The sequence below is a fragment of the Lactuca serriola genome, chromosome 9 (genome assembly GCF_051521515.1).
Source record: "Lactuca serriola cultivar US96UC23 chromosome 9, Lser_US96UC23_V15, whole genome shotgun sequence".
Classification (NCBI taxonomy): domain Eukaryota; kingdom Viridiplantae; phylum Streptophyta; class Magnoliopsida; order Asterales; family Asteraceae; genus Lactuca; species Lactuca serriola.
This window is the reverse complement of record NC_136416.1, coordinates 6685542-6704909: the sequence shown is the minus strand read 5'-3', so window position 1 is coordinate 6704909 and position 19368 is coordinate 6685542. Positions and strand designations below refer to the sequence as shown.

Genomic DNA, 19368 nt, shown 5'->3' with positions numbered 1-19368 from the left:
TTTGTCGTGTGTGTGTGTGTGTGTGTATATATATATATATATATATATAGTTTCTAGTGTTTAAGTGCGAACAATTAGAGACAACCAGAATTTTGGTGCTAGTTTTCTGAAGTAGATATAAGGATTCAAGAGTGCTACATATATTTATAACACTAAAGGTATGTGATACTATCTATGAATTTCGATTATAGCTAAGGTTTATGATTGTTTCGATAGTATGTTGTTATAATGAGAAAAAACATAAATCTCTAGGTTGCATGTGCCTATAATTAGATTTTATGATGTCTCCATTATGCAATTAAGTTTTATGTAACCTAGAAAACTCATTACATGCATCCTAAAAATCTAATCTAGGGCATGGGGGGTTGTCATATGCTAACATACGATATACAATTTTGCATTTTTTAATTAGATCAAAACCTAACGTACCTCTTGCATCCGAATGTTGCCATATATAATCAAACACTCCACTTACACATTCGACAATACGCATAAATAAATCATTGTGCATTCAAAACCGTCGGCATAAATAATATCCTTGAAAGAAAGTTTGCTTGTAAAAATAATCAGACGTTGGTAGGTTTCTTCACGTTCTCTAGATATATTTTTTTTGTTTACGTTGCACAATGCTCGCTTCATAACTGTTAATTGCCTGTTCTAGCATATTACGTACTTTGATGAAATATTATATTACGCTCTCGAAAGCATCTCCTGAGGAAGATGATGATGATGACGACAATATTTTTTTATAAAATAATGGATGTTTTAAGTGATGTATTGAGATTTATTTACGGGTGTTGAATTGTGAAGGTTTATGTGTTTATTTATATTGGTAAAAAAAATATAATAAAAGCTATTTTTATAAAAAAGAAAAAAGTATACATCTATTTAAAAAAAGTTTGTAAAACATTCAAACCCATCCCTTTTGACCCCACATTCTCTCTCTTCTTTCCTCTCGTTATGATTGGTGCAAGCCTGAGAGCGATGATTAGCAATACTGGTGTACGCTATCAAGTTTGTTGACGACTCTACACCCTTTTAAGTTTAAATGACTAGGGTTGTTCACTATTTGGATAAACCCAAATTGTCCAATTGGACAATTTGGATTGAAATATTTGGTTTGGATATTCAGATTTTTGGATTGGTTTTCAACAAAACCAAATTATTATTTTGGATTTCGGATTAGTTTTGGTTTATAAAATAAGAACCGAATAGTCCAAAAAAACTAAATAAACAATTATTATTTATAATATATATCTATAGTTATTTATTAATTATGTAATTTATTTTTTCAAATAGGTTAAAAACATTTCACCCGATTAAAAAAACTTTAATATGCATTTTCTCTCAAAAATTTTCTATCTATAAAATACTTAACTACAATATATATTTTTAGTAATTGTTTATAAATTTCAAATCACAACTAAATAATTTGTTTTCATTTCTTGTATAAAATTGAGTAATATTATAATTATATGTCCTTTTAAAATGTTTTGGTTTTTGAAAACCAAATTATAAAAACAGATTTGATTCATTTGATTGGATCGGACATTGTTTAACTAAGTTTGAAGTTTTAATGGTAAAAAGGAATTGATGATTACCACCATTAAAATTACGGAAACGGGTTTTATTACGTTATATTCGAACCGAGGGAAGTTGTAAAATTGCCGGTTCGTAAAAACCGTTCATCGGTCTTTCGAAAACCTATATATAAGCATTCTCTGTGTCCCATCTTTGACACTCCAAATCAAGCACAAGTACAACGCTTAACTGATCGGAGCTATTTTAGGGCTTTTCTTTCTTCATCGCTGATCGACAATGAGTACGGAAGGTTCGACTAAAGGCGGGAGAGGTAAATCTAAAATAACAAAATCAGTCTCCAGATCTCAGAAAGCTGGCATCCAATTCCCCGTCGGTAGAATCGCTCGATTTCTCAAAGCCGGTAAATACGCGGAACGTGTTGGTGCCGGAGCTCCAGTCTATCTCGCTGCCGTTCTTGAATACCTCGCCGCTGAGGTTGATCATTTACATTCGTTGTTTCATTTTATTTTTGGTTTGTGCTATTGTTCTTGTGATTTGATTTGGAGTTTGTTTGAGTAGGTCCTTGAATTGGCGGGAAATGCAGCGAGGGATAATAAGAAGAATCGGATTGTTCCGAGGCATATACAGTTGGCTGTGAGAAACGATGAGGAATTAAACAAGCTTTTGGGGACTGTTACTATTGCTAATGGCGGCGTTTTACCTAATATTCATCACAATCTGTTGCCTAAAAAGTTTGGGAAGGGGAAGGATGAGATTGGATCTGCTTCGCAAGAATTCTAAGGGTTTAATTAGTATCTGCAACCGGATCTCAAAGTTTTCAGGATTGTTAAACATCTTTTGGGGTTTTTCCTATTGTTTTCCTGATCTAAAAGTCAAATGTAAAACCCTGGCCTATATACGTAATACACATTGATCAGTTGATCCCTGATCCTGAATTTTGAAGATTAAATGAAATTTAGTTGTAAAAATTTGACATGAGGGTTTATATATGCTGTGTGTGATGCCAATGAACAAGAGTTTGCAAACGATTTTATATGAGTTAATTAATACTAACACGCTTGACCTTGATGAAGGTAAGGCCATTCCAATCATCTTGACGTTCATGAGAGTTTATTTTACATGCAGTGGAACAGCATTTAGTTTCAATGATTTAAGTCCTCTACTTATGTTCTGAGAACTTTTTTCAGGCATCCAAGTCGCAAAAAGACACAGACAAAGCCATGAACACTACTGTCGCTGGAAAAAAAAAAGATACACGGTTCATACTTTTGCTTGAAGTAGACTTTTTATATTTTGACAACAATGAAATGTTGCTTCTTTGATTCTGTTGCAGCTTTTGGGACAATAGGCAATACTTAATACGAACATTATTTTGAATGGATATGAACACGTTGAGCAAACCCCATTGCTATATAATTTAGGTTGTGCTTGATTGAGTGTGAATGAAGGAAAAATAATTGATCTATAAGCGATTCAGTAATAAGCTTCTTCATGAGTTGACTTTTATCTACAGTATTGTTTTTTATTTTATTTTTTGTAAATTGTTATGAATAGTTGTGCATATGAGAGTTTGTTCTTCTTGTTACTTGTTAGGCTGGGGAATATCCAATGACTTGGGATGAAACAACGGGTAGAACATGCCTTTGATAGATTAACGAGAATATTTTTTATGGATTAATTAAATTCTTAAACTGTATTTTGATAAACAAATAGATATCATGATGACGAAGACATTAAGTAAATACTATAAGTTTTAAGTTTTTAGTAAAGATATTGTAGTTTTTGGTTGACAAAGAAGAAAGGAAATAAAATTTTCATGTGAGAAAGCTATTTAATACCATGAGAAGAATTCTGTATTTTTGTTTTTTTATTACTTTTTTAAGTTGATCGCTTTCCAGATTGTTACTTCCGGGAGTATTCCACACCAGATACAGCCTTTCAAACACAGTTTGGTCTTTGCTGGCCCACTAACTCTCATTCTCCTCATTTTTCCTTGTTAATCCCATCTTTGATGCATTCATTTCACTTTCACCCAAATTTCAATTCAAAATCCGCAGAAGAAGATTCAAAAGTCTCAACATCGATCGTCAAGTTTCATGTTCTATTATTTTTCAACTTTTTTGTACTAACAATTGAAGCAGTAATAGTGATTTAGATAGAGAGTCTCACTAAAACTCCGGGACCACGTCTCCCACCACCTCCATTCACCATCGTGGCACGGAGGTGGGATTTGCTCCAATCCTTTTTTCTCTTTCAGACGTTTCGTTGAGATTCGTTTTTTATTCTTTCTACTTAGTAGAATTGATTTTGGGGATCGATAAGAATTGGGGTTTTGGCTTTGATGGGTTCAAAGCCTTGGCTACAACCCGCTCCATCCTATCACCCACTGGAGACGTATTGGGACACTGAAGACGACGCCCCTGGACCTAGATGTGCCCACACTCTGACCGCCGTCGCCCAAACCAAAGCTCACGGCCCTCGGCTGATCTTATTCGGCGGCGCCACTGCCATCGAAGGTGGCGCTTCCTCCCCCGTCCCCGGCATCAGTAATGTTTTAAACCTCTCTTAATCCTTACATAAATAATTTGAAATAGCTTCAAGTTATTGACTCTTTGTTGGATTCACAACTTTAGGGTTAGCTGGCGTGACAAATTCCGTTCATTCTTATGATGTTCTGACCAGGAAATGGACCAGGTAGTTCTAATTCGTTCTTGTATTTGACTTAACTTTTCTAGAAGTCAATGCTAATGTTTTTTTTTTCCAGAATTCGACCAGCTGGAGAACCACCTTCACCCAGGGCTGCTCATGCAGCTGCTGTTGTTGGAACCATGGTTGTATTTCAGGTAACCATAATTATGAACTAAAGTGAAAAAAAGGGGAGAGCTTTTAGCCTTTTATCTGATTTTTTGGTTTTTGATAAACTGATTGTGCGTGATTAGGGCGGCATTGGTCCTGCTGGGCATTCAACAGATGATCTTTATGTGCTTGACATGACTAATGATAAATACAAATGGCACAGGTAACCTTTTGGTGGAATTCTCAGTTAATGCTTACAATTCTCTTCAAGTGTTGACTTGATTTCTTGTTTATGGTGTGCAGACTTGTTGTTCAAGGACAGGGTCCTGGCCCACGATATGGGCATGTCATGGACTTGGTTGCACAACGATACCTAGTTACTGTTAGTGGCAATGATGGTGAGTGGATTTATGGACAGATGGGTGCATTTACATTCCTGTAATTGTAACTTGTAACCACTAATAATATCATCTGTGATCTGTGTTTTTCTCTAGGAAAGAGAGTATTGTCAGATGCTTGGGCTCTGGATACTGCTCAAAAACCATATGCATGGCAGAAGCTGAATCCAGAAGGTGATAAACCTTCTGCTAGAATGTAAGTGGATATGTTTAGTTGTAAGTAGATAATTGGCCTTTATTTGAGGGTATTTGTGTATTCTGTAGATTTTATGCAAGCTTGTTTATGTTGGTCTTTTCAGGTATGCAACAGCTAGTGCACGCTCAGATGGCATGTTTTTGCTTTGTGGTGGAAGAGACACCTCTGGCACGGTATGTGGATTATCATTATCAATTATCATCTAGGCTTACCATAATACTCTATTACTATATTTAATTTTAATAGGGTCCATTGTCCACTTTTAAAAATTCTATTAATAATTAATTTATTACATAAGATTATAAAAGCTATACTAGTATACATATACATTTACTTAATAAAGTGGTACAGGAGGTTTTTAATTATTTGGATACAGTATGGGTGATTTGTGACCTGTTTGATCCATCTGAGCTGCTTCATACTAGCCAAGTTCTTTTAAATATATACCATTTGACCCGAAGAAGATAATGTATAACCCAAATTGACCCATTTTTAGGTAAACAAATAACAGATGAGTACAACTTGATGCTTTTTTCTCTTTTTTTTTTCTTTAATTAACAATATTACAGTTCAAAATTTCACATTATACTACATGTACACCAGCCAATATTATTAAACCAATAACAAATGAGTACAACTCTTTTTGTAAGATTGAGTAGATTTTGTGATAGTTTTAGTTGTATGTGTGCATGTGCAGCCATTGGCAGATGCTTATGGACTCCTGATGCATAGGAATGGCCAATGGGAATGGACTCTTGCACCTGGAGTCTCCCCATCATCAAGATACCAACATGCCTCGGTAAGTAATAGGACTCTCTCTTTCTCTCTCTCTCTCTCTCTTGTGTGTGTGTGTGTGTGTAAAGTTGTTAATGATGAATTGATCTGGTGGTAATCAGGTCTTTGTTGGGGCTCGGCTGCATGTTACAGGAGGTGTTCTGAGGGGGGGTCGGGCTGTAGATGGTGAAGCAGCCGTTGCAGGTTAATTCACATTAATTAAATTTGTAAATATTATAGAATTAACGAGTGGATATATATATATATATATATAAATAAGCAGATACTATTAATTTTACTTTTACAGTTTTGGACACGGCTGCTGGTGTTTGGTTAGATAGACATGGGTTGGTGACCGCCACACGGACTACGAAGCCCCAAACAGAAGATCCTTCTTTGGAAGTCATGCGCCGTTGTCGACATGCTGCTTCTGCTGTCGGTGTCCGTTTATATATCTATGGTGGCCTCAGGGGAGGTAAGGCTTAAACCCAATAAATTCACTATTCATGAGTCAAACAGAATATATAATATAATATTGTTTGTTATATGTGTGTGGTGCAGAGATTTTGTTAGATGATTTCCTAATCGCTGAGAATTCGCCTTACCAATCTGATGTGAATACTCCTGTACTAACATCAGAGAGAAGCTCCAGTCCCAGGACAAATCCTTTGACCCCATTTGATCCCTTAACTCCTGATAATGGATCTCAAAGTCCCTCATCTGGAGGCTTAAGGTTAGTCTTGATATATATTTTAAAGGGAAAAGGTTGAATTTTGGAAACCCATTTTGCTAGAATAACTTTGAAAAAGGGAGAAAGTTGGTTTCCAAAATTCAACTTTTTCCCTATTATAAAACATAATGCTGTTGGTTTTATTAATCATGGAAGTGATTGATGATGATGTTTGGGTTGGGCTGGCAGCATGGACAAAGAATCAATGAACAGGCTGGTGGAAGCTTCTGCTGCTGAAGCGGAGGCTGCTAATGCGGTGTGGCAAGCCGCACAGACACATGCTGCATCTCCTGAAGAGACATCTGTTGCAGCAGCAGCAGCAGATGATAACGACTCACAAGCTGCAGATAACCATTCAGAGGGTAGTGATGGGGAGGGAGATGTTCGGCTTCATCCAAGAGCTGTATGATATTTCTTGTTTTCTAACATTATGTTATTCAGATGCTAAAGTAACAATGACTGACATACTGCAGGTTGTGGTTGCGAAAGAGGCTGTGGGTAACCTAGGTGGACTGGTGAGGCAGTTGTCCTTGGATCAGTTTGAAAACGAAAGCAGACGAATGATTCCTTTGCAAAATGACATGTCATATTCTGCCAAAAAGTTTACAAGGCAAAAGTCACCACAAGGGCTACATAAGAAGGTACCATTTTTTCTTTATTGTGTTATTGATTTACTTACTATATATGGATGTTTTTTTGCAGATCATATCTACTTTGCTTAGGCCTAGAAACTGGAAACCTCCTGCAAACAGGAGGTTTTTCCTGGATTCTTATGAGGTGGGTGAGCTTTGCTACACGGCGGAGCAGATATTTTTGCATGAGCCTACGGTACTTCAGCTGAAAGCTCCCATCAAAGTGTTTGGTGATTTACATGGTCAGTTTGGTGATCTGATGCGGTTGTTTGATGAATACGGGTATCCTTCAACAGCTGGAGATATAACGTGAGTATGACTAAGATTATACTTGATTTGTGTCTAAGAAGCTTGTTGTTTACTTCTTTTTTTTGTGTGTGGGTCCACTCCAGGTATATCGACTATTTATTCCTTGGGGATTATGTTGACCGAGGACAACATAGTTTGGAAACCATCACTCTGCTCCTTGCTCTAAAGGTAAGCAAGCCATCCACCATCATACTATGATTTGATTTGATTTGATTTAATAATAATTATGTTGGTTGGTTGTTTTCAGATTCAGTATCCGGAGAATGTTCACTTGATACGAGGGAATCATGAGGCTGCTGATATCAACGCACTCTTTGGTTTCCGTCTTGAATGCATTGAAAGAATGGTATGATTCTGCTGGTGAAGGGTTTTAATTTTTTATATGCAGGGATGGATGGTACATAATACATAATACATACAGGGAGAGAATGATGGGATATGGGCATGGACGCGGTTCAATCAGCTATTCAACCATCTTCCACTTGCGGCGCTTATTGAGAAAAAGATAATCTGTATGCATGGTGGCATAGGGAGGTCCATACATTTAGTTGAACAGATTGAGAAAATAGAAAGGCCCATAACCATGGATGCCGGATCCCTTGTCCTCATGGATCTGCTCTGGTAACCAACTAAATTCCACTTTTTGTTTTTGTCTTTTAAAACAAGATAAGGATATACATTTATTTTTATATTTGGCTGGCAGGTCTGATCCTACAGAAAATGATAGCGTGGAAGGTCTGAGGCCAAACGCTAGGGGCCCTGGTCTGGTCACTTTTGGGGTATGTATGTTTTAATTATTTACAGCTACTGATTAGTTTATACATAATACTATTATATTTATAGCTAGTAACCAACTATTTGTATTTGCATTTGCATTTGCAGCCTGACAGGGTGTCGGACTTTTGTAAGAGGAACAAACTTCAGTTGATTATAAGAGCACATGAATGTGTAATGGACGGGTTTGAAAGATTCGCTCAGGGACAACTCATTACCCTTTTCTCTGCAACCAATTACTGCGGTAACAATAAGAAAATTTTGATTTTCGTATCTCATCTAAAATCAAAATAAATATATATAAAATCATGGTGGGTTTGTTTCTGGGTTTCAGGTACCGCTAACAATGCTGGTGCTATACTAGTAATCGGGAGGGGGCTGATGATTGTTCCAAAACTCATTCATCCATTGCCACCTCCACTTCAATCGCCAGAAACTTCTCCAGAACGTCCCCCCCAAGATGACACCTGGATGCAGGTTTCTCTTCTCTTCTCTTCAGACTTTCATTTATAATGTTTTATCATTCTCATTCTCATTCTTTCTGTGTTGTTTGTAGGAGTTGAATATACAAAGACCACCTACCCCAACCAGGGGGCGCCCACAACCTGACCACGATAGGAGTTCCCTCGCATATATTTGACAAGCATATCCAATTTTGAACTATTTTCCTTCTTCATGTATGTGGAAGGCAACTGATGCATGGCAATTGGCAAGGGTTTGTCTTGTATTTTATTTAAATTATATTATAGACGCAAGTTAAGCTATCAAGACTGTTTGTAACATATCATACCATGCACATAGTTTTATTCCCATATATATATATATATATATATATATATATATATATATATATATATATTGTAAATTTGGGCATATTTTGTTACATCACAAGACAAATGATGGTGTGTACTGGTACTGTAAAAATTTAAAAAAAAAAAAAAAAAAAAAAAATTAAACGTAGCTTACTTTTCCGACCATCTTGATCCAATGTTTGATATGCAATACGCTTGCACATGGTTATGATGAGCTGACCAGACTAGTTACAGTTTCACCCAAATGTGATTTATGAACAAGTAGGTTGCTTTGTTTGGAATAAAAGAATAACTATCTTATATTTGCCCCAAAATGATCACGTTGCACTGTTGCAGAACATCATAGGATAAGTGTGTTCTCATAGCACGATTGAATTTTGATTATATATATTGTGTAATGATTTGATGAAATAACTAATTAAATGTTGAAACTACTACATACATATGTGTTTCAGCACCAACGAGATACGTTTTAAAGATATCAAATGTTACAAGGCTGACTGACCTGAACAAAATAAGCATCTACTGCAGAAATGAAAACATACAAAACTAAGTAACCCCTCCCCTTGCCTTCCCTTCTCTGTAAACACATGCTTTGTGCATAAAATTACACACACACACACATGAGGATGATAAAACAACAATCTACATATTCCCTATCGTCTACACCTAATAAACGACATTAAGCCCCTCCACTTGATGCTTCCTCTCCCTGGTTAAAGGTAGTAGGTAACTGCAAAAAAATACAGCAACAATCACACAAATTAACAACAGAAGTAGGAAAATAAAATAAAAAATCATTTGTGTTACCTTTTACTTTACGTCTTTGATGCAGAAGCAGGCAGATCGTGTCCTTTGTTTGCAAGTCTAAGTGCCCTGAGTTTAGCAGATGCTCTGATGGAATGTATCATAGGCACCTCGTCATCTTCATCCATTTGATTTTCTTCTTCATCTATGGAATCCTCGTCTTCACTTGAGGTGTTGTCAGCAAACAGTTTCTTCCCCTCCATCAATGGTGGTTTCTTACGTGGCCTCCCCCGCCCACGTTTAACAGTACTCACCTCTTTTTCATCTGACAAACCAAACCAAACCAAACCAATCATCATCATCACTTAATTAATAACCACACAACACACGTAGCATGCCATAACATAACATAACCGACCAACCTTCATTTCTCAAACATTTCTCATGTAGGCTGGCCATAAATGCCTTGAATGGGGCCCACCCACTTGGATCTTGATCCATGTTTTCACCTCTTGTTCGATCCTCAAGATCCTTTATACTGTGTCAATTGTTGTATGATTAGTATAGTGGAGTATTTATTTTCTTATAACTGACTTGCATTACAAAAACGTAAAGCTTACATGGCAAGATTATCAGACTTAGCAAGCCTGGATGCGAAATTTATAATAGCAGCCATTAAAAAAGGAAAACGCCATGGACGATCCATGAAGGCAAGATTGATTCCATTGTGCATGATTTTTAATATGACCCCTCTGTATTTCATGCGTGCGGCTGCACCAACAAAGAAACCAGAAAGCCGAGCAGACAGATCTTTACATTCTTTGAACCTCTGGGCAGACAATGACTCATTGTCGGCCGTACTCAGATACCTCCCATATGCCTATATCCCAAATAAAATCAAATAATAACACTAGTATTTACTAGGATCATCAAGTATACTTTCTTTTTTTTAGAAAAAAAAAAAAAAAAAAAAACAATAAATATTTACCTGTTTGAGTGCCCCGAGAAATATATCAGACACATCTTCGTTCTTTTTTCTAAGAGAAATAATCAGACTTTTTACTACTTCAGCCACACCTGGCCCATGCATTACATAATGAGAAATGATATCCGGGGCAAGATGCTCCTGCAAATACTCCTGCATTTTAAATATATATATAAATCACACTACACTTTTTTCCCATAAATAAACAAACAAGAAACTTGAATGATTAAAAAATAAAAAAAAAAACAAAAAACCTTGGGAACAGCTTCGGTTGCAACTAGCTTGGAAGCTGCAATCATAATAGAATCTCGATTCGTCTCTTCCACATACTCTTTGTTAGCTTCTTCATCTTCCGTCTCATCTGCATACAAGAAAAACAAGTGTTCAATCACTTATTAACAAAAAAATTTTTTGAGAAAGTTATGTTACCTGAAACATCAAACTGCTGCTCACAAAGCTTCCAGAATCTTCTAATGGTAGAGATGTCAGGACAGTATCCTAAACTTTCCAGATGTGTTGCTTCAAAGAGCGGCTTTCTGAACAAACACCACGATTCTGCAAGTATTGTACAGACCTTGGAAAAAATAAATGGGAGAGTTTAGAAAATATCAAATTTGGTTCAAAATTCAATAAAAAAAAAAAAAAAAATGCTATATATGCTCACCCTACTAGCAATGAGGTTTCTAGAAGTTCCCTTTCCTTGAGCTTCAGGTGGGTTTTGCAAAAAGTAATCAAGCTCATTAAATAGAATGTTCCGTTTGGATACCAGAGAAGACAATGATTCCTCAGAGACAACTTTGCTGTTCATAATCGAGCACAAACACCAGGCAACATGTATATACATGTTGAGAAGCAGAAAGCTGACAACCTACATAATACATTTATTCAAATATGTAAAAAAAAGCATTGAAAATATGTCCAAAAAATTTAAAAAAGATTTGGATTCAAACCTCATCATCTATGTGGCGGAAATTTTTTAGAACCATAGCGATATCATCATACAGACTTTCAATTGGTACAGGCCTTAACAATTGCAGCTCGTATAATCTCTTCATGTTTACAAGAAGTGAGTACTCATCATCACCATCCTACAAACAAAATAAATATCTTAGTTTCACATTTAGGAATTAGGATTACATTATACCAAAAAACAAGGATTGTCGGATGAATAAGTAGGGGGACTATTTAGTCATTAGGTCTATAACTTGGCCAATCAAGGAATGCAAGGGGAATCCTAGTGATATTAAACTGTAATACAATCATACCGCTACTTCTTTTATTGCAGCTTTAAGTTTAACAATAAGCTCCTCCTCAAGCTTCTTCAGTTTATTTTGAGCAAAATCTTGTAGCTCACCCCGGCTTCCAGTTGTGCAGAAGTTGATAGATTTAACACAAGATCTGAGAGCATCTTTGTCACCATGTTTAAAGAATGTCTCTATTATCAGGTCAAGAACCGTTTTAAAACCCTGGAATAAAAAAATAAAAACAACTCCTTTAAGTAAGACTTTACAAAGATATATAATGAACAAAAAGGGAAACTGTGACCTGCCTACCTGTTCCTGTCTCTTCAGTGAGTAAAGTTCAAGATTCATGTGAACAATAATTTCAACAAGTGAAGGGACTTTCATTTTGTCAGTCATATATTTGCGCATAAGTGGTGCGTAATTCTTCATCATAGCAACGGTTATATCCTTCCTATTGCTGTCAATCATTTCCTATATTTCAAGCAAAAATATATATATATATATATATATATATATATATATATATATATATATATATATTATGGCAAGATTCATATATCAAAGTATCAAACAATGAAATAAGGCGACTTGCTTACCCTCTGAGCTTTAGTGTAGGACTGTTTCCTATGGTCGATAACAGGAACAATCCTCTCTCCAACAGCCTTCTTGACAGACACACAGAACAATCGTGTCAAGTTTGTTGCATCATCATCTGTAAGCTCAATTGAGGGATTCTCATCCAACAGCATAGAGATTATACGCTTCCAGTCCTTCATGGCATCCATGAACTCCCAAATGTCATCAATCACATAGGTACTTAGCATTTGATCTGCTGAAAACTCTCTTAGTATTTGCAGCATCCTGAGAAGATGAACATGTGATGAATCGCCTTCATCCCCTGATGAACGGGACTGTGAGTTGTTGAACTTCTGGGCAACAACATGATCATACACAAGCGCCCCAATGGCATGCCTGATTTCGGGAGGATCATCGATTAATAAATCATATAATGACCCTAAATCGTCATCCGGAACCAACTGATGCCTGCAATGAGCCACAGATAATGTAAATTATTCACATTAAACTGAATACAAATAATCAAAAAAGGTATTCCGATAGATACCTCAATAGTTGTTTTACAAGACTGATGGCACACACTGCAACAGACAGATCAAGATCATCAGCAAGATCCAGCATCCTTTTATAAAATCGCTCAGTAAACAATCCAAGAGATGGCACATTGTCATCCACATCATACAGATTTTGCAATGCAAGGACTGAAGCTTTCCTAACACCAGCATTCTTCAGATATATAGATAAAGAAAATTAATAATTGATCCTTTGGTAGGGTTAGCAGGAACATAATTTATAAAAAGATAAGAACCACAAGAGCAACTTACTTTGTCGTTCAGTGTCCATCCAAGATACTTCAAGTACAAATCCTGCAAGAACAGTGATGGGTATGAGATGATCCATGTTCCAAGCGATTGTATGCACGACATGCGGATTTCAGGATCAATGTCTCGATAACGATGCACAAACAACCTTCAAAACAATCAGGAAGCTGTTATTGAACTGAAGAAACTATGGTAAACATGAAGCAACAAGAAAGAAAGCAAATAGTGAGTACCCTGTAAATATTTTGCGCATCATCTCCTCTATCATTGTTATCTTTTCATGCATCTCTGAAAGCCTCTTATTAAGTGAGTCAATATGAGGCCCCTCAGAGTTTTTCTTCTTCTCAGCAGTTAATTGCCTTTGGGTAGTCTGGCGATGGGCAGCAAGTATCTTGGCAGCCCCTATGAAGGAGGTCACCATCTGGAGCCCCACCATGGAAGCAACATGGCGATAAACTCTCGGAGGAGTACTGAAAAAGTGTGTATACTGAGAAAGATATGTATTTTGAAAGCTATAGAACAAAGAGTAGGAATACCAACCATGACAAAGCAATAACATAGTCCATGCACTTGTCAAACAAGACTTGATCAAACAATGGTCCATTTTGGCACTCTGATACCAGATTATCCCAGAATGAGACAAGGTTCTCCTTAAAACTTCTGAATTCCTTCTTTTTTGAATTTTGATAGTCTTCAACTCTGCCCTAAATTTCATCATGCTAAGGAGAAAACATAGGAATGGATGTGATATGTTGGTAAAGCTTAAAAGAACATGGAAATTAACTATAACAAAAGGATACTTGTGCAGCCAGATTTACAAGAGCAACTACAACATCATCAACATTAGTTTCGTCCAAGAATTCTCCTTGGATGTGATATGTAGCTCCACAAGCCTGTACATTTTCAGGTTTAATCAGGTAAACATTCAAGTCACTAAAATGAAGTGTGACATTTCTTCGGGCTACTGGGATATGGGAGCAACATAAGTAACTATGTTTGAGATTGGAGAAAACCAAATGCATATTTACGGATTTACCTCAAACAGCATTGTTAAGAGTTCAACCATTGCAGGCTTCGGATCCTTCTCATATCGCTCGACCCATGATTTAACCACTTGTGGAATGAATTTCCCATTGCTTTTAACGACCTCTAATGAAGAGAAAGGATAAACAAAATGAAAGCATGTTAAAATGATAGTTTATGCAGTGTAAAAAAAAACAATCTTGACATTAAACTTTCGCATGGAACAGCAGACAAAGATAGTTTAGGCAGTATAGGCTATGATACAGCATTGAACTAGCCAATAACAATCCATGTCTTGATGAAGCGTAACTACCTTATAAACTCAAATCAATTTAGTTTGACCACTATAACTTTAAGGCTTGAAGTAGGAAACTCCCCAACCCATCCCTCTTCTTCTTTCCTACATCGTCTACTGGTATTATCCACATGGTTTACCTCATATGTTCTTTTTTATTGTAAATTGAATGATGAATTGAGCATTACAATAAATGATTTTATAACACCCAACTCCAATTTAAGAACGATATTAACTTCACTAAACTCACCGATTAAATTTTGATCAAAAGCTTTCGATGCCGTAGTAGAAGGAGCTGCTTCCACAGTTCGAGTTCGGGTAGGTTTCCGACGAGGTTCGACGAATTCATCTGCAGACTCCTCCTCAGACTCGACAATGTCTCTAATATCACTTACTAACCCATCGAAAGTCCTCGTCTGAACCCTATTCCTTTTCTGTTAACACATAAGCACATCAATTAATTTCATACCCACACAATTACACAAACAGGCGAATAAGAAATTTTAAAACCCTAGCTATCAAATCATTTCACAATAAAAAATAACTTGCGAACATATTTCAAGACTAACCGAGCGGCGAACGAGTGGTTCAGGAACATCTGGTTCGTCTTCCATGGCGTTGTGATCTTGAGTGTGTGTGTGTAGTGTGTGAGATTTGGGAATTTCCCGCCAGGAAATGAAGCAAATTATTTGGGGCTCCGGAGATGGTGGTGTTTATATACCTACACGGTTACTTGCACCGTACAACGAGTGCATCCTGTCTTTTGGAAGACGGCTTTCACCGGATCATTTCCCACTCTTTTCCAGTAATTTCGTAAATAACTTTTTACTACTATCCGTCTATCGTATACGAATAAAATAATGTGATTCGTATTTCTCAACCCGCATCCAGATTCATAACCAGATTGGCCAATCTTGGTTCGGATTCGGATCCTTCTAATGATCCGGTTTATGGGAAAAAGCCCAATCCGGATTTCCAAAACCTGATCATGATGCACTCTAAAGAGTTTTTTTTTTTTTTTTTTTTTTTTTTTTTTTTTTTTTTTTGCATCAAAACCCTATAAACTAAAATTTTTGGTTTTAAAAGGTCATCAAAGTTAATTTTGGTCCTCATATACAAAACAAATTCAAAAAATTCCATGTTAATAAAGTCAATATATACATTATCAAACCAGCTTCCCAGTTGTATAGATTATGTGGCCTTTGGTCAACTATACACAATCATAATCAGATTATCTATGTGTGTTTTGGGTCATTAAAAAGATAATAACGGTTGATATCTTCATAAATGACTCAAACGATGAAGTGAAAGTCTAAGGGAAAAAAATCGGCAACACCCAAGGCTTTTTGGTAGAGGATCGTCTCCAATTTGAGTAAGATTTATGCGGTTGTGGTTTACTTTCTTCTTCTTGCACAAAATTTGAAATATGTGTAATATCATGTTTTTAGGGCTAGAAGTTTTGAGCATTTTGGTAATAAGTATAAACAAAAAGTTTATTTAATTTAAAATAAAATAAATTGGAGTGAAATAAATAAAGGTAAATGATTTCGATTAATAACTATAATCAACATTGTTGATAAATCATAAATAGATTTCAATAGTGGTTGGGCGTCGAATGAAAACTTTTAAAGTTTATGGACCAAAAGTATTAAGTTGGGAAACTTGTATTTAACCCGAGGATTTAACCAAATGAACATATAGGATCAATTGTGTACAAGTTAAGATGTTGAATGACCATTTTTGAGCTAAAGTGAGTTTAAGGTGAGCTTAGGGAACATTTCTGAAAGGATTTTTGAAAGAATGACCAAAACGATGACATGAAGGTCTAAGGGAAGAATATCAGAGTTAGTTGATATCTTCATAAATAACACAAACTGACGGAGTGAATGTCTAAGGGAAGAAGATCGGCAATACCCAAGGCTTTTTGGTAAAGGATCGTCTCTAATTTGGTTAGTAAGGAAATGCTTCTTAAGGTTAGGGGTAAGTATATCAAGTTGTCTTATCGGTACTGTGTTGTATTGGATAAGGTTGTGGTATTGGAGAATCAAAGGTCGCTACTAGAGGCCTACTATGAAGTGTGTCTTCTATAAAATGAAGTTCTCCATGCTGAGCTTGCTGCCAAATCTTTATAGATCCCGTTTCGCGAGTTAGTTATGTTTTTTTTTTTTTTGTAAATTGCAAACAGTTATGCCGTAACTGCTTGCTGGTGTAACCAAATTACTATTTAGGTTCACTCATTTTGTTTTTTGTTAACTATAATGATTGCCTTGTGTAGCATCCATGATTTTGGTTATTTTTGCTAACATGAGTGCTCGTAGGTGTATACGTAATTTGAGTTTTACTGGTTTTGCAATGGTGTGACATGGATTGGAACCATGCTACACTCATATCAAGGAGTAATAGTGCATTTTCATTAATCATGTCAAGGTATGACTTGCGTCGAGACCATGTTATGTATGTATCGGGATGTTGTTTGTCACGTATTAGTAGTAATACATTTTCATTAATCATGTGATGGTATAACTTGCGTCGAGACCATGTTATGTATGTATCGAGATGTTTTTTGTCTCGTATGAGTAGTAGTATGTTTTCATTGATCATGTGATAATATGACTTGCTCGAGACCATGCTACGTACGTATCGGGATGTCATTTGTCCCGTATGAGTAGTAGTACATTTTCATTTATCGTGTGATAGTATGAATTGAGTCTAGACCATGCTCTGTATGTATTGGGATGTCATTTGTCACGTATGAGTAGTGATACATTTTCATTGATCATGTGATGGCATGACCTACGGCGAGACCATGTTATGTATGTACCAGGATGTCATTTTTCATGTACGAGTAGTAGTACATTTTCAATGATCATGCGATGATATGACTTGTGAGACCATGTTACGTATGTACCGGGATATTCATTGATCACGTGATGGTATGACGTGTGTCGAAACCATACTATGTATGTACAGAGATATCTTTTCTCCTGTATGAGTAGTAGTACATTTTCATTGATCATGTGATGATATGACTTGCATCGAGACCATGTTATGTATGTACCGGGATGTCGTTTGTCTCATATGAATTCTTGGTTCGCTTCGAACTTTGTTCTTCCCCTTTATATATATATATATATATATATATATATATATATATATATATATATATATATATATATATATATGTGTGTGTGTGTGTGTGTGTGTGTGTGTGTTGTAAATCCCCATTTTCACAACAAAAATTTTCATTTTTATTAAGGTAAAACTTCACAATTATAAAACCATTTAAGAAAACCATTTATTCCAAATTATATTTGTCGAAAATCAGATTAACATAATAAACGCAGAATCCTCAATGATGTTAATGAGTGTGTCCAGTCACGTCTTCGCCTTCCCACAATCACCAATAGAACCTGAAAACATAAACAATTGGGTAAGCTCAAAACTTAGTGAGTTTCTCTAAAATACCGCACATAACAGAACATATACAAGCATATATATATAAGGGGTCCACAGTCATCGGACTAGATTACTCAGGGTATGTTGGCCTACCGCCTCAACTCAATCGTTCTTCCTGAGTATTTGTGCCTACGGCTTACAGCTGGCCCGCACTTGGTCTCTTGGCCTACAACACACAGCAGGACTGCCTCAACCTCAACCACCAAAATATGTTGATGTATAAACAAACAAGAGATCAAGTATGCGCATAAATACAGATAACTACCAATCATACAGGTCACTACCGCCTACTAGAGCCCTTACAACACACTGCTCTGCTACCGACAACTCTCCATAAAATGCATAACCATAAGGAACCAGAGGTGAGATAGCCACCTAAACAGATGATCTTACTTTAGAGCCACAACCAACCAAGGAACATGCAAGAAATACTAGATCAACAGTTCCCGTGCTATCCTACATGACTACATACAACCCTCGAGGCATTCCACTAGACGATAACCAACCTACTGGTACTCTAACCAACATACCACTACTATTACATCCTAACACATAAGGATATATATATATATATATATATATATAACAACTCACTACATCACAACAACATCCTATACATATGGACACATAACCAAATTTCCAAGTAATGCATAGCCATATGTAACTAGAGGTGAGGTAGACACCCAGACAAATGATCATACTCTAGAGCCACAACCAAACAAGGAACATGCAATAAAGTCTAGATCAAGAGTCCTCAGTATATCCTATGTGGCTACATACAACCCCTAGATCATCCCTATACTAAATGATAAGCAGCACTAGTGGGTTGGCATTGACACCATTGACCCACAGGTACGGTGAGGAAAACTCACCTGAAACGAAAAACCCATAAACACTACACCACGCTTTCCTTTTTGCATTGCTTGCTCCCACGAGCCATCTAGCACCAAAACATGGAAGAATCTTAATCAACAACCCAAATCCTTCAAGCTTGACCCGAAGTCAAACTGGTCAAAAAGTCAACAGTCAACAAAAAGTCAATGGTCAACTGCCCCTCACGACATGACAATCTATTGGTCACGTCGTGAGCCACTAAAATACAAAATAGTTGCAATCATTCAATCCTCACGAGGTGACATGCATAGTCTCACATCGTAAGAACTGTCTGAATGACATTTTGATGAATAAAACCCCTTAATCCATTAAGTCACTACTCTACCTCCCCCATAAGGCTTCCTGACACCCCCAAAAACCATAA

The 19368-nt window shown here is 36.5% G+C and overlaps 3 protein-coding genes across 4 annotated transcripts; 2 read left to right on the top strand and 1 right to left on the bottom strand.

Moving 5' to 3' along the window:
* The first annotated feature begins 1701 nt into the window (after nt 1–1701).
* LOC145074823 (histone H2AX-like) lies at nt 1702–3343 on the top strand. The gene is made up of 2 exons (XM_079021149.1): nt 1702–2016; nt 2101–3343. The coding sequence occupies exons 1-2, from the start codon at nt 1819–1821 to the stop codon at nt 2320–2322; spliced, it is 420 nt and encodes a 139-aa protein (XP_078877275.1). The 5' UTR covers nt 1702–1818; the 3' UTR covers nt 2323–3343.
* A 238-nt stretch (nt 3344–3581) lies between these two features.
* LOC145074822 (serine/threonine-protein phosphatase BSL1-like) lies at nt 3582–8933 on the top strand. Of its 2 annotated transcripts, none has more exons than XM_079021147.1 (21): nt 3582–4088; nt 4176–4236; nt 4307–4385; nt 4482–4561; nt 4642–4736; nt 4833–4932; nt 5036–5105; nt 5630–5731; nt 5829–5910; nt 5990–6181; nt 6268–6439; nt 6626–6839; nt 6910–7077; nt 7139–7377; nt 7461–7545; nt 7625–7723; nt 7799–7998; nt 8081–8156; nt 8260–8395; nt 8486–8628; nt 8708–8933. In XM_079021147.1, exons 1-21 carry the CDS (start codon nt 3884–3886, stop codon nt 8789–8791), a joined length of 2682 nt encoding a protein of 893 aa, XP_078877273.1. In that variant the 5' UTR covers nt 3582–3883; the 3' UTR covers nt 8792–8933. The 2 variants fall into 2 exon arrangements, with proteins under 2 accessions (XP_078877273.1, XP_078877274.1); XM_079021148.1 differs by having other exon boundaries at nt 3583–4088; nt 6014–6181.
* A 431-nt stretch (nt 8934–9364) lies between these two features.
* SCC3 (sister-chromatid cohesion protein 3) lies at nt 9365–15384 on the bottom strand. The gene is made up of 20 exons (XM_079021146.1): nt 15224–15384; nt 14905–15088; nt 14373–14485; nt 14137–14229; nt 13877–14040; nt 13570–13806; nt 13340–13484; nt 13063–13241; nt 12536–12983; nt 12249–12410; nt 11961–12161; nt 11646–11783; nt 11360–11563; nt 11125–11269; nt 10950–11056; nt 10699–10848; nt 10331–10590; nt 10133–10248; nt 9774–10035; nt 9365–9696 (listed from the first exon to the last, which is right to left on the bottom strand). Exons 1-19 carry the CDS (start codon nt 15266–15268, stop codon nt 9782–9784), a joined length of 3345 nt encoding a protein of 1114 aa, XP_078877272.1. The 5' UTR covers nt 15269–15384; the 3' UTR covers nt 9365–9696; nt 9774–9781.
* Between the last annotated feature and the right edge of the window lie 3984 nt (nt 15385–19368).

Bases quoted from the DNA above. Each gene is read 5' to 3' on its own strand.
- LOC145074822 (XM_079021147.1), top strand. From the start codon at position 3,884: ATGGGTTCAAAGCCTTGGCTACAACCCGCTCCATCCTATCACCCACTG. The intron at 4,737-4,832 runs GTGAGTGGATTT...GTTTTTCTCTAG, and splicing joins TACTGTTAGTGGCAATGATG to GAAAGAGAGTATTGTCAGAT. The intron at 8,396-8,485 runs GTAACAATAAGA...TCTGGGTTTCAG, and splicing joins CTCTGCAACCAATTACTGCG to GTACCGCTAACAATGCTGGT.
- LOC145074823 (XM_079021149.1), top strand. From the start codon at position 1,819: ATGAGTACGGAAGGTTCGACTAAAGGCGGGAGAGGTAAATCTAAAATA. The intron at 2,017-2,100 runs GTTGATCATTTA...TTGTTTGAGTAG, and splicing joins TTGAATACCTCGCCGCTGAG to GTCCTTGAATTGGCGGGAAA.
- SCC3 (XM_079021146.1), bottom strand. From the start codon at position 15,268: ATGGAAGACGAACCAGATGTTCCTGAACCACTCGTTCGCCGCTCG. The intron at 13,807-13,876 runs GTTGGTATTCCT...ACACTTTTTCAG, and splicing joins TATGTTATTGCTTTGTCATG to TACTCCTCCGAGAGTTTATC. The intron at 10,849-10,949 runs GTTTTTTGTTTT...TTTAAAATGCAG, and splicing joins CAACCGAAGCTGTTCCCAAG to GAGTATTTGCAGGAGCATCT.